The sequence below is a fragment of the Lithobates pipiens genome, unplaced genomic scaffold (genome assembly GCF_037356315.1).
Source record: "Lithobates pipiens isolate NorthernLeopardFrog02 unplaced genomic scaffold, aLitPip1_a1.2 Scaffold_13, whole genome shotgun sequence".
NCBI lineage: Eukaryota > Metazoa > Chordata > Amphibia > Anura > Ranidae > Lithobates > Lithobates pipiens.
This window is the reverse complement of record NW_027507718.1, coordinates 422,928,271-422,941,381: the sequence shown is the minus strand read 5'-3', so window position 1 is coordinate 422,941,381 and position 13,111 is coordinate 422,928,271. Positions and strand designations below refer to the sequence as shown.

At 41.5% G+C, this 13,111-nt stretch overlaps 1 protein-coding gene across 2 annotated transcripts; it reads right to left on the bottom strand.

Annotated features, from left to right (window-relative positions):
* Positions 1 to 470: 470 nt before the first annotated feature.
* On the bottom strand, positions 471 to 11,464 carry LOC143975332 (toll-like receptor 6). Of its 2 annotated transcripts, none has more exons than XM_077477638.1 (2): positions 11,328 to 11,464; positions 471 to 3,937 (listed from the first exon to the last, which is right to left on the bottom strand). In XM_077477638.1, the coding sequence occupies exon 2, from the start codon at positions 3,864 to 3,866 to the stop codon at positions 1,416 to 1,418; it is 2,451 nt and encodes an 816-aa protein (XP_077333764.1). In that variant the 5' UTR covers positions 3,867 to 3,937; positions 11,328 to 11,464; the 3' UTR covers positions 471 to 1,415. The 2 variants fall into 2 exon arrangements, with proteins under 2 accessions (XP_077333764.1, XP_077333765.1); XM_077477639.1 differs by lacking the exon at positions 11,328 to 11,464 and adding an exon at positions 9,776 to 10,395.
* Positions 11,465 to 13,111: the final 1,647 nt, after the last annotated feature.

Sequence of the window (13,111 nt, the reverse complement as noted above, 5' to 3'; positions counted from 1 at the left end):
ACAAAACTTACAGTTGCAGCAATCAGACGCTTGTAGTGCACTCCATAAAATTAGAAACAGCATCGAAAGCAACACAGTGGCCACAGGAAATAGCCATTACCCTATAGGGGCCCAGTATAAGAAAAAGATGTAAATATAAAAATAAAATAAAATAGAATAAAATAGATATAAAATAGATTTTTGGGCTTTATATTTACATATTTTTCTTATACTGGGTCCCTGTAGGGTAATGGCGATTTCCTGTGGCCACTGTGTTGCTTTCGATGCTGTTTTTAATTTTATGGAGTGCACTACAAGCGTCTGATTGCTGCAACTGTTTTGTATGTAATAGACCTCTCATGTTGTAATAGCATCTGTGAATAATATGTATAGGCATTGACTGTTTGTACTTATTTCATAGAGTCTCTGTATCCTATTTACCCCTGAGGAAGAAGTATCTCTTGTAGACTCCGAAACGCGTCAGTTGAAGAATCAATTTTACTCATCATCTACTTCAACTATATGCAGTATCAGTTATGGTTGATATGTACACTCCATAACCTATGGTTTTATCTTTGTATTTTTCAATAAATTGTGACCTTTTTCTATTCTACTGTTTTGTGACCATATCTAAGTGCCGTTACCTACCCCAAAGGGAATCACTTTTTTTCTATTTCCTCAACCAATACATCAAACGTATATGCAAATATACTGAGAAATAAATGTCCTTGATCTCCAAAGTTCCATCCAATATCACAAGATCCAAAAACCAACATCAACCACAGTTTGCAGTTCAGGAGCTTAACATATACTTTTTTCACAGTTATACCCTTTAAGCCTCCCATAGATTGTTCGAATCTCAGCCAGTTCAGCAGGGACCGATGTTCTGCCGAGAAGTGTCCTGCCATCGGATAGTGTCCGCCCTATACTGCTCAGGCGCATCGCTTGCGCAGTACAGAGGACAAGGAGATGCTGAAAGTCTCCGAAGATGAACGGCACCTGCGCACTTAGTAGTACCTTCTGCCCTGAGTCCAGTGGGTTCAAGCCCCACCATCCAAGTGGACATAGATGATGTAAAACAGCACTTAGTAGCAGGGCCTCTCGCAGGCTCGCTTTGCACGCCACGCTTTGGACGTGGCCTTTCTGCGGTCGGCAAATTTTTATTCTAACTCTGTGTCCACTTGGATGGTAGGGCTTGAACCTGGACTCAGGGCAGAATTTACTATTAAGTGTGCAGGCACCGTTCATCTTCGGAGACTTTTGGCGACTCCTTGTCCTCCATACTGCGCAAGCGCAGTGCAGGGCGGACACTATCTGACGGGGGACAGTTCTCGACAAGACACCGGCTGAGATTCAAACCATCTGTGGGCAAGCTGATTGTATCAAAGTTGATCCATTGATATGGGATTATTACTAATGGCTATAGCTGTTAGCAATTATGACTGTGTTCTCCCAGTAGAGACAGCTTCCTGATCATCTTCATTATCGTCCTGATCATGTAGGAGAGCCTGGGAATCATTCTGTGAAATTTCATGATGCAGATCCGACAAGTTGATGCTAATAGCTGCTCTGACATTAGCCCAGAAAAGACCATGCTTGCTTTTCTCCTTTGGCCATTCCAAATATGTTCTTTTTGCCATAAGTGTTTTCAGCCTTGAGTACTTTGAAGGGATGATGTACTGAGGGATTTGTTCCAGCAGAATTAAAATGAGGTTGTCTGTCTTTTCAGTAAACAGTTGTTGATGAGCGAAATAGAGTTCATAATGACACCACTCACTCTGAACAAAATGAGGAGATAAAACAAAGATGGATTTGTAGCTCTTCTCAATGCAATTAATAATGTTTTCAACAATGGGTCTTCCTGGCAAGAAATTTCTCTCGTGCTGACAGATCCGTATTGAGTTGTCCATCTTCTCTATACTTGGCAACATTATTTCCTTAACCCAAGATGCATCGTGTTCACTATAAGAAACAAAAGCATGGAAGTCAAAATCTCTCCCAAGTTCCCAGTAGTGACTTTTAGATGTCCTAGTCCTCTGCTTTGTCTGTGTCCACTGCCAAATCATTTTTAAGTACCATGGAACATCACAATATTTGCATATAATAAACAACAGAACAAGGGCAAGGATTATTGGCACAACTATAACTGGGACGAGGATAAAGACGTTACAGTATATTTCAGGCATGTAGAAGTCAGTCAACATGACCCCACGAAGGTTGTCCGGGTGTTCACAAACATAATTTTTTGGCCAGCCAATCATTTTTCCAGGAGATTTCTTCACTTCACCGATGAATGTTCTTATCTCGCAAAAACAATGGAATGGGTTGTCCCCCATGTTTATCCTGGAGACATTGTTACATCTGTGAATGAATTCAGTGGTTGGATAAGGAATTTGATTGTGTTCAATCTGGAGCACTATTAGATGGGGTAAAAATGTGCAGTCTGGTAGATCAAAGAATCGATTAAACTCAAGGCCAAGGTATTCTAATTTTTCAAAATAAGTTATGTTCGATGGCACAAATGTTATGTCATTTTTACCCAACTCCAGCCAGGTAATATTCTTTGGCAAACATTTAAAAACAGAACTGGTCATAGAACAAGAAGCCAAATTCATCTTCGTTATACTCTGTGACCAGCTGCATTCCTCTTCCTTGTAATCAAGCTGGTTATTGCTAACGTCAAGATACTGCAAGGATATCATTTTGTTGGTCAAGGAGCTGACCTTGGCTAGTTTTTGCAGTTTATTGTCTCTCATTATCAAAGTTTTCAGATTAATCAACGTTTCACAGTTTTGAAAGACATCATCCGACATAGCATTACTGGCGAAATTCAAGAGTTCGAAGCTGCTAGGTTTTAAAGGACACTCCATGAAGAGAAAATTGGCTGAAGTTACGGTCAGGTTTTTAATGTTCATTTCAGAAAACAATCGGTACAATACAGTCTGGTCAAAAAAAAACACTTTACTTTGAATATTGTTCAAGAGAACCTCTGTCATTGAAGAGTTGGAATAGTCAAATTGAACTGCATTGATTCTCCCTTCCACTGTAAATTCTGACAAATGGAACCTCTCAACAGGTGAATGCCATATAACCTGAAGAATGGAGGTAAGTAAATCCCATGATAGAGAAAGGCCATTCATAATGAAATTGATGACTCTGGAATTATTAGCTATTGCTGTTAATTGGCTAGTTTCTATAGGAAAAACATAGTTGGCACAGTTGGACAGTTCCAAAGATTCAGATACATTCACGGCATCAAAAAGTAAACTGAAAATATCATTTTTCATAGACAGAGAGGCAAGGTGAAGGTAATTTGTATTCAACATGAGTAAGCTGCCATTTTGGTAATGGGTTAGAGTATCCAAATTGAGGAACACACGTTGTAGTTTTAGTGGAGAGATTGCTTCAATATCCGATTGCAGTATTTGCTGTGCACCAAACCCTAAGTATTCCAGTTTTATCAGATTTCCCAAACCTTTACACACAGACAATGTTGTGAAATAATTGTATGAAATGTCCAAATATCGAAGGTTGTCTGGAAATGTGCAAGAGACATTCTCAAGCTTGTTGTAGGATAAATCCAAATGTTCCAAGCGTTTGTTGGAGTCAAATATGTCTTTGTTCAGTTCAGCGAGTAGATTATATGAAATATTGAGAACTCTGAGACGCAAGAGATAGTTGAGGTCGGTTGTGTTAAGGTTTGTGATATTATTATGTGACAGATCCAGCACAGTTGTCTCTACAGACACATTGTTAGGGAAAGAAATCAGTGAGTTGTATGAGTAGTTAGTAACAAGTTCCTGATCCTTAATGAGTGGGTGTTCTACACAATGTGCAGCAATGAGCACAGAGGCAATGGTGGTAAGTAGCAGGATAAATTCAGCCATTTCTACATCCGTCTTTTCAGAGCTCAAATTCTAGAGAGATTAAACATTCATGGTAGACTGCAGGTTTTCACCTAGAAAGTAGAGAAATATAATTAATTACAGCAAATAACTGTTTGAATTAATTGGTGCTTAAATATTAACCACTTCTACCCTGGGAAGATTTGGCTGCTCAATGACCAGGCCATTTTTTCCGATATGGCACTGCTTTGCTTTAACTGGCAATTGCGCGGTCGGGCAATGCTGTACCCAAACAAAATTGACGTATTTTTTTCCAACAATTAGAGCTTTCTTTTGGTGGCATTTAATCATCGCTGCGGTTTTTAGTTTTTGCGCTATAAACAAAAAAAGAGCGACAATTTTGAAAAAAACTAAATATTTTGTACTTTTTGCTATAATAAATGTAGCGCCGGGCTCCTGAAGAGCACACGCTATGTTTTGTAAATTATTTTTTTCCTAAGACCATATTTGGGTGTTAGGGATAAATTCAGTAGATTATGGTTTCGGCATCAGTTTGGCTGGACTGTACTATGTTCTGCCTGGTTGTAGGTGTCACCTTTGACAGGCATTGGAACGCAGTCTGGTTGGACGCATTGGGTACCAATATCTCTCTCTGAGCCAATCAGCGGGTGCGTTGTCTCGCTGTGTATTCCGGGAGAGGTTACTTAAGGTGCGGAGATCACGTGGTTCTGGGTTCCGGTCCAGAAGTATGTGCTGACTCCTTGGTCCTGGTCCTCCTGACCAGCCCCCAGAGGCCCTCATGGCCTGGGGTGCGGATCCATCCATTTCCAGGTTTCGGGGCTGGCTAGCCCGAGGCACAGTAACTGGAAGGAGGGTTCCGAGGTGGTCCGCTGCTGTCTCAGGTTTGGAGAGGCCCAGCAACTGAAAACGCAACCAGGGGAGGACTCTTCAGAAGAGGGTCATGCACGAGGCTGACTGCTCAGTAAGAGCCTGAAAGCTAAGCTAAAAGGACACCAACTGAATCCACATTCCTACGGTATCGCCGGACTTGCTGCAAGATACTGGTACCGTAAGAAAGTTCCTAATTTCATCCTTCAGTTGCAACTACAAGTTACAAGCTACAAGTTCTGTGAGAGACTTTCTGATCTGTTTTAAAGTTCTACAACCAAGTCTGTGGCAGAGACTTTGCTAAGCTTAAATCACTGTCGGCTGCTAAAATTCACTAAAAGGGGATTTATCCGATAGTTGAAATATCCAGTTGCGAGAGACATTTCAAGTGTCAGCAGTTTCAAGAGTACCTGAGCTTTCCTACCCATACCCTCTATTCCTGACTGAGAGACTGTGTTTGTTCAACGTTCTTTGCAAATAAAAATTCCTAAATGATTGGCCAGGAGGAGAACCAGTGTGACAACAGCGAATATTAATTTGCATGCTTGCTCAGATCAAATTCCTAGACCAAAGCTATTGGCTACTAGCCTGAACGTAGTCACGTCGTAACAAAATAACGTCATCACGTTACGTATGATTGGATTTTCCGACAACTTTGTCCGACCGTGTGTATGCAACACAAGTTTCGGACAAAATCCGACGGATTTTGTTGTCGGAATGTCCGACCGTGTGTACAAGGGCTTAGAGGCGACGGGGGACAGATGCAGTGCTGTGACATTGTGGTCCAGTGCCCAGGGAAAAGATGGCAAACTGCGCCAACTCCCCCACAACCCCTTATAAATAAAGAGTCAGTGTCATTTCAAAACAGGAAAATACTAAAAACAATACAAATTAAATTAGGTATAATTCTATAGAAATAAAGTTCACTCCCACATTTTAAATATATGTATTTTATTAGAGGTACTTAAAGTGCTGTGACATAATAATGCAGCTTAGCTTCCCCGCTGGTAGGACAGAGCTATTCCCAACAATCAGTGGGTGCCAGTGGTCATCCATTGGCTGGCACTCAATGTACAAATAACAATCTACAGCATTGGTGTCAGCAGCAGCAATAATAACCCCCAGCATCAATGCCAGTTTCTACAATTTGATCCCCAGCATTGGTGCCAGTTTAAGAATCAGCAGCCAATTTAGGTAATAATAACCCACAGCATTCGTGTCAGTTTCTGCAATAACAATAACCCCCAGCAATAGTGCTATCTTGTGTAATAACCCCCAGCATTGATGGCAGTGTCTGTGATCCTCAGGTGAACTGGCTGGGGTGGTTAACTCTTTGGGGTGGGGGGGGGGGGGGGGTTGATTAACTACTTGAGCTCTGGAAGATTTTACCCCCTTCATGACCAGTCCATTTTAGAATTGCTCTACTTTAACTGGTAATTGCGTGATCATACACTGCTGTACACAAACAACATTTCTATTATTATTTTTTCATACAAAGATCTTTCTTTTGGTGGTATTTGCACACCACTGCGTTTTGTTTTTTATTTTTTATTATATAAACAAAAAATATATATTTTTTACTTTCTGCTGTAACATTTCCAATAAAAAGAATAAAACAAAAAGTTTTTTCATAAAATTAGGCCAAAATGTATTCTGCTACATGTCTTTGTTAAAAAAAAAAATAAGTGCATATTAAGTGGATTGTGTGAAAGCTATAACATCTACTAAACAATGGAATATATACTGGAATTTTTTTTTATATACTAGCAATGGGGGCGATCAGTGTAGGGAGAAGAAACAAAGCAACCATTCCCTCTCTGGGCTGTGATTGGACACAGCCGATCAGCAGATCCTGGCTGTGAATTTTAGGCTGGGATCTGCTGACAGATTCTCATTGGGAGTTATTTACGAAAGGCAAATCCACTTTGCACTGCAAGTGCACTTGGAAGTGCAGTCGCTCTAAATCTAAGGAGTAGATCTGACATGAGTGGAAGCTCTGCTGATTTTATCATCCAATCATGTGCAAGCTAAAATGCTGTTTTTTATTTTCCTTGCATGTCCCCCTCGGATCTACAGTGACTTTACTTCCAAGTGCACTTTCAGCAGACTTTCAAGTGCACTTACAGTGCAAAGTGGATTTTTCTTTAGTAAATAAGCCCCATTGTGTCAAATCAAGTTGATGGGTGAGGGCATGCACCCGAAACAGGCAGCGATGTATGCTACAATTCCTGTGGCTGCATCCCTGTCGCAGTATATGTACTGCGGTGGGTCGGGGAGTGGTTAATTACCAATGGTATTTGTAATATGCAGCATAAAATGGGTTAATGTATTGCCACTGGTCACTAATGCATTATTGACCAGTGTTAATTACCCCTTTGTGCTGCATTAGTGGCACGTGTGTCAGTGTTTTTAACCGCTTCCCGACCGATGCACTACAATATACGTTGGCAGAATGGCAGGGGTGGGCAAAATGGCATCCAGGAACGTCCCCTTTACAAAGCGCGTGGGCCCGCTGCGTTCTCCGTGACCGTGAGTCCTGTGGATTCGATGTCTGCTGGGTGCCCACGATCATGTCACAGAAAGGTAGAATGGGGAGATGCCTTTGTAAACAATGCATTTCCCCCTTTCTGCCTAGTGTCATGACAGAGATCACGGCTCTCTGTCATCTGCAGCAGTGATCGCTGTCAGGTGTGTTGAAGCCCATCCCCCCTTAGTTAGAATCACTCCCTAGGACACACTTAACCCCTTCATCGCCCCCTAGTGATTAACCCCTTCACTGCCAGTGTCATTTACACAGTAATCAGTGCATTTTTATAGCACTGATCGCTGTATAAATGACAATGGTCCCAAGATAGTGTCAAAAGTGTCCGATGTGTCCGTCATAATGTTGCAGTCACGATAAAAACCGCAGATCGCCACCATTACTAATAAAAAAAAAAATCATAATAAAAATGCCATAAAACTATCCCCTATTTTATAAGCGCTATAAATTTTGCGCAAAACAATAAAAAAAATATATAGAAGTATACATATCGACCAAAACTGAGGAAATTTTTTTTATTTTTATATATTTTTGGGGGATATTGATTATAGCAAAAAGTTAAAAATATTGTTTTTTTCAAAATTGTCGCTCATTTTCTGTTTATAGCACAAAAAATAAAAAACTCAGAGGTGATCAAATACCACCAAAAGAAAGCTCTATTTGTTTGGGTACAACGCTGCATGACCGCGCAATTGTCAGTTAAAGCGACACAGTGCCGAATTGCAAAAAGTTCTCTGGTCAGGAAGGGGCAAATCCCCCGGGACAGAAGTGGTTAAACCCCATTCATGCTGCAGCATAAAGGGGTTAATGAATTAGTGACCAGTGGCGATACATTAACCCCTTTGTGCTGCACATTACAAATAACATTGGTAATTATTAATCTCATTCTCGCCAATTCATCTGTAGATGTCCATGTGCTTACTTTTGATGCTCTGCCTTGTTGGTTCCTCCTATAGGTTTGCCACACCGCGCTGGTCGGTGGCTCTCCACAGTCCCTTCCCAACTCCGGGCTGACCTCTCGGTGACGTCACGCCTCGCTGAGACTCAGAAGTGCCTGTCGGGCGGAGATTACTCTGTGGCTCCGCCTCACAGGGATCATTATTGCAGGCAGTTCTGCAGTATTATGGCATGGAAGTTAGTCACAATTGCCCAGAAAGTTTTTAGCAGCACACTGCCAGCACTTCATCTGTGCCCCCTTCCTACAGTAAATGGTTCTGCCCATCCGCCCCTTTGGCAACCCCCCCATCGGCCCTGGACAGATGCAGCTTTACCTAGGTAAGCATGATTCAGAAAAAGAAAAAAAATTCACTCTTAATGATGAAATAATGCATTAGTGTATTTTCTATCCACCTAGGGTTCAGCTTTACATCCTGTCTTCAGAGGTCGCCTAATTTCCCTATGAAGATTATATGTCACGGGAATGTCAAAAAATTATGGAATTTAACATGTATCCTCACAGGGTGACATTGTGGATACACTAGCAATAATATGCCAGCGTCCAGATATTAGTAGGAAAAGATTTAGGAATTGCAAAATTGGACTTTATAGGCACATGCATAGAATAAAAAATATTTGAAATTTTAATTGAATAAGATTAAAATTGTGGTTTACAAACATAAAAGAAAACAAACATCATAATAACATATGACCCCAGGGACTCAAATAACACCTCCAAATATCATATTCTAATCCAAGTCGGTGCAATTAGAAATAACAAATATATATCCAGGTCCGTCTTTAATATTGATTGGACCCCCCCATGCAGTTTTGCTCTCCACCTGCTCTGAGACATACAATAAATAGCAGCTAGACTCAAAATCTGTTTATTCAATCAGATCAGGCAGCTATTGTGATTGTTTGTCAGAGGTTATAGTGTATCATTAGTGCTCACTGACTGGTTGCTAGAGGTTACAGAACACATTACAGCTCACTGATTAGCTGCTAGAGGTTACAGAACATGATTTCTGCTTGCTGAGATTACTGTACAGTAATACTGCTCACTGATTCATTGCTAGAGGTTACAGCACATCATCTCCTCACTCCAGGGGTCATGCTATACATATGGATGCCGCCTTTATTTACATATCTATGCAGCTATTTACATATAAATGCTGCTGCTATTTACATATGAATGCTGGTTATTTACATGTAAACACAGGGTCTGCAGGTGAGTCATCTGGACACAACAATAGGGCAGAGCTGGGCAGCATTAGTAGCAGCAATTCACACTGAGATATCAGGACACAGCAAGAGACAAGGAAATTTAAACTGGGATAGTTGGCAAGTATGAGACAGCTGCTTTGGGCCCCACAACAATGACAGGGCCCAGGGCAGCTGCCCCTTTTGCACTGCCTTAAAAACAGCCCTGTATATATCCCGGGAGCTGAGAAACTATGGCTGTGAACTTGTGAAGTGCCTAGGTTTTCATGCTGTATGCACGCTCAGCACAAAAGGAACTGAAAGAGGAACTACAACCAAAATGAATCAACATACAATAAAAAAATATGAGCATTTTTCTTACCTGTGAATGTTTCAGCTCTGCTTTGGTATTAGAAAATAATCAGAGCCTGGAAAAGGCTTTTTTTAGGACATAACAGAAAGCATAGCAATGAATGAATGCTGCTGCAAGACTCATCCACCTTACCAACCATTCACTGTCCTCCACCCCTCTCTGCCAATCCCTGCACTGGCTTCCACTCACCCAGCGAATAAAAGTCAAATTAATAACAATAATTTACAAAGGCATCCACAACTCTGCACCCAGCTACATCACTAAACTAGTCCCAAAATACCAACCAAGCCTCTCACTTCGGTCCTCCCAAGACCTCCTGCTCTCTAGCTCCCATGCTCGCCTCCAGGATTTCTCCAGAGCTTCTCCCATTCATTGGAACTCCCTACCCCAATCTGTCTGACTGTCCCCTAATCTATCCATCTTTAGACGATCCATGAAAACCCTTCTCTTTAAAGAAGCCCATCCTGCTTCTAACTAATACACTGTTTTACTTTCTCCATTGGCTCACCCCCATAGCTATTACCTTTTGTATCAATTGACCCTCCCTCCTAGATTGTAAGCTCTAAAGAGCAGGGCCTCTGGTTCCTCTTGTACCAAATTGTAATGTAACTATAATGTCTGCCTTCGTTTTGTTAAAGAGGAAGTAAACCCTGATGGGTTTACTTCCTCTTTTTTTCCCTGCAAAGGTAAAGCATAATGGACTACTATGCATCGCATAGTAGCTCATTATGTGTCACTTACCTGACACAGGAGCCAGCGAAGTCGCCGCTGTCCCCTGTAGTCCGCCGCATCCATGTTGCTTGTGGCGTCTCGCAGCTCCGACGAATCACAGCGGCGCAACCGCGATGACGTCACTCCCGCGCATGCGCACGGGAGTCGCGCCTCGCAGCTCCGCCGCTGTCATATGGCGAAGCCGCGATGACGTCACTCCCGCGCATGCGCACGGGAGTCGACAAATTTGGCAAATCCATTCTTGGATTTGCCGCATTTAGTGCGCCTGCGCGCCGCTGTCTACGGCGCATGCGCCGTAGACAGCGGTGCCCATTTTCGGGCAAATATCTCCTAAACCATATAGGTTTAGGAGATATTGCTTGGACCTACAGGTAAGCCTTAATCTAGGCTTACCTATAGGTCCAAGTTGTTTGGAAGGGTTTACTTCCTCTTTAAGCGCTGCACAAACTGCTGGCGCTATATAAATCCTGTATAATAATAAAAAATAGCACAGATCCTTTATTTTTTGCTTTCATTTTGTTGCAGTTAAGGTTCCAGTTCAGTGTATGATAGAAGCCTCAGGTTTATAACGAATAAATATAACCTGCTTGTCAGGGAATGATTTATGGAAGGTTGGACCAATAACAGCTTGCAGACTGCAGGTTTCCTTTTACACAGCAGGGATTAGAAGTCCTTATCTTTTCCTGGTTATAGTATATCAGCCTGAACACCTGTAGATATGCACAGGAAGCTCGCTGATTTTTGTAACAACGAGATCTAAAAGCGCACTTTGACACTTTGGGGGGGGGGGGGTGTGCCTATGAGTAGTTAAGATGGCAGCAATACTTACACGAGTTTGTTATTGGGCTGTCAGCAGGGAGCCATGGTGAAGCTCTCGGGCAGATCGAGTGTGACTGGCAAAGCAGGAAGTGCAGTCTTGTATAAAACGTTCTGCCTTCTAAATGCCTCCCTGTGTTGTTCAGCCTGATCTCACCGCTTCTTCTTTTGTAAGTGAAAGGACGCATTTGACTGAAAAATCAAAAACAAACTTCTCTTTAGGCAAAGAGAGTAGCTAAACATGTATTGTTTTATTATAACAAAGAATTAACCACTTAAGGACTGAGCCTCTTTTGAGATTTGTTGTTTACAAGTTAAAAATATTTTTTTTGATAGAAAATGATTTAGAACCCCCAAACATTATAAATTTTTTTACTACACCCTAGATAATAAAATGGAGGTTGTTGCAATACTTTCTGTCACAGCATATTTGCAGCAACAGTCTTATGCCCTGTACACACGGTCGGACTTTCAGATGGAAAATGTGCGATCGGATCGCATTGTCGGAAAATCCGATCGTTTGTGGTCTCCATCGGACTTCTTTCGGTCGGAATTTCCGACACACAAAGTTTGAAAGCCGGATCTAAAATTTTCCGACAACAAAATCTGATTGTTTAAATTCCAATCGTGTGTAGACAATTTTGATGGACAAAGTGCCACGCATGTTCAGAATAAATTACTAGACGAAAGTTATTGGCTACTGGGCTCTTTATAGTCCCGTCGTATGTGGTTTACGTCACCTCGATTTTCCGACAACTTTGTACAACCATGTGTATGCAAGACAAGTTTGGGCCAAACTGCGTCGAAAAAAATCCAATGGATTTTGTCGTCAGAATGTCCGACAGTGTGTACAGGGCATAACAAGGCCACTTTTTGTTGGAAAAAAAAATTCATTAAAAAATAAGACAACAGTGAAGTTAGGCCAATTTATTTTTATATTGTGAAAGATAATGTTATTCTGAGTAAATTGATACCCAACATGTCACGCTTCAAAATTACTCCCGCTCGTGGAATGGAGACAAACTTTTACTCTTAAAAATCTCCATAGGCAACATTTTAAAAATTTTACGGGTTGCATGTTTTGAGTTACAGAGGAGGCCTACAGCTAGAATTATTGCTCTCGCTCTACCGATCGTGGCGATACCTCACATGTGGTTTGAACATTGTTTTCATATGCGGGTGCTACCCACGTATGTGTTCGCTTCTGCGTGTTTAAAAAAAAAATTCTTATTTATTTTACCTTTTATTTTTACACTGTTATTTTAAAAAAAAATGTGTCACTTTTATTCCTATTACAAGGAATGTAAACATCCCTTGTAATAGAAAAAAGAAGCATGACAGGATCTCTTAAATATGAGATTTGAGGTCAAAAAGACCTCAGATCTCATATTTACACTAAAATGCAATAAAAAAAATAAAAAATTGACCTTTAAGATCTATGGGCTAAAGTGACGTTTTGACGTCGCTTCTGCCCTTCAATGATATGGAGATGGGTGGGGGCCATTTTCCCTCACTCGTCTCCATGTCACACAGGGGAAAACTTCCGATCGCCTCTGCCGACAGGTCCGGTAAGCAGCGGAGGGCACCGGAGCGCGGCGGGAGGGGGGCCCTCTCCTGATGACGATTATTTTGCGGCGAATCTACTGCAGAGACCACTTTTATGTTGAAGCGGACCACCCACTGAAGAAGAGGATGGCCATAACAACGATACTCCTCTTCAAAGTACCGATGTATAACAACGGTGGGTGGTCTGAAAGTGGTTAAAGAAGTATTAGACCCAAATCAAATATATAATAT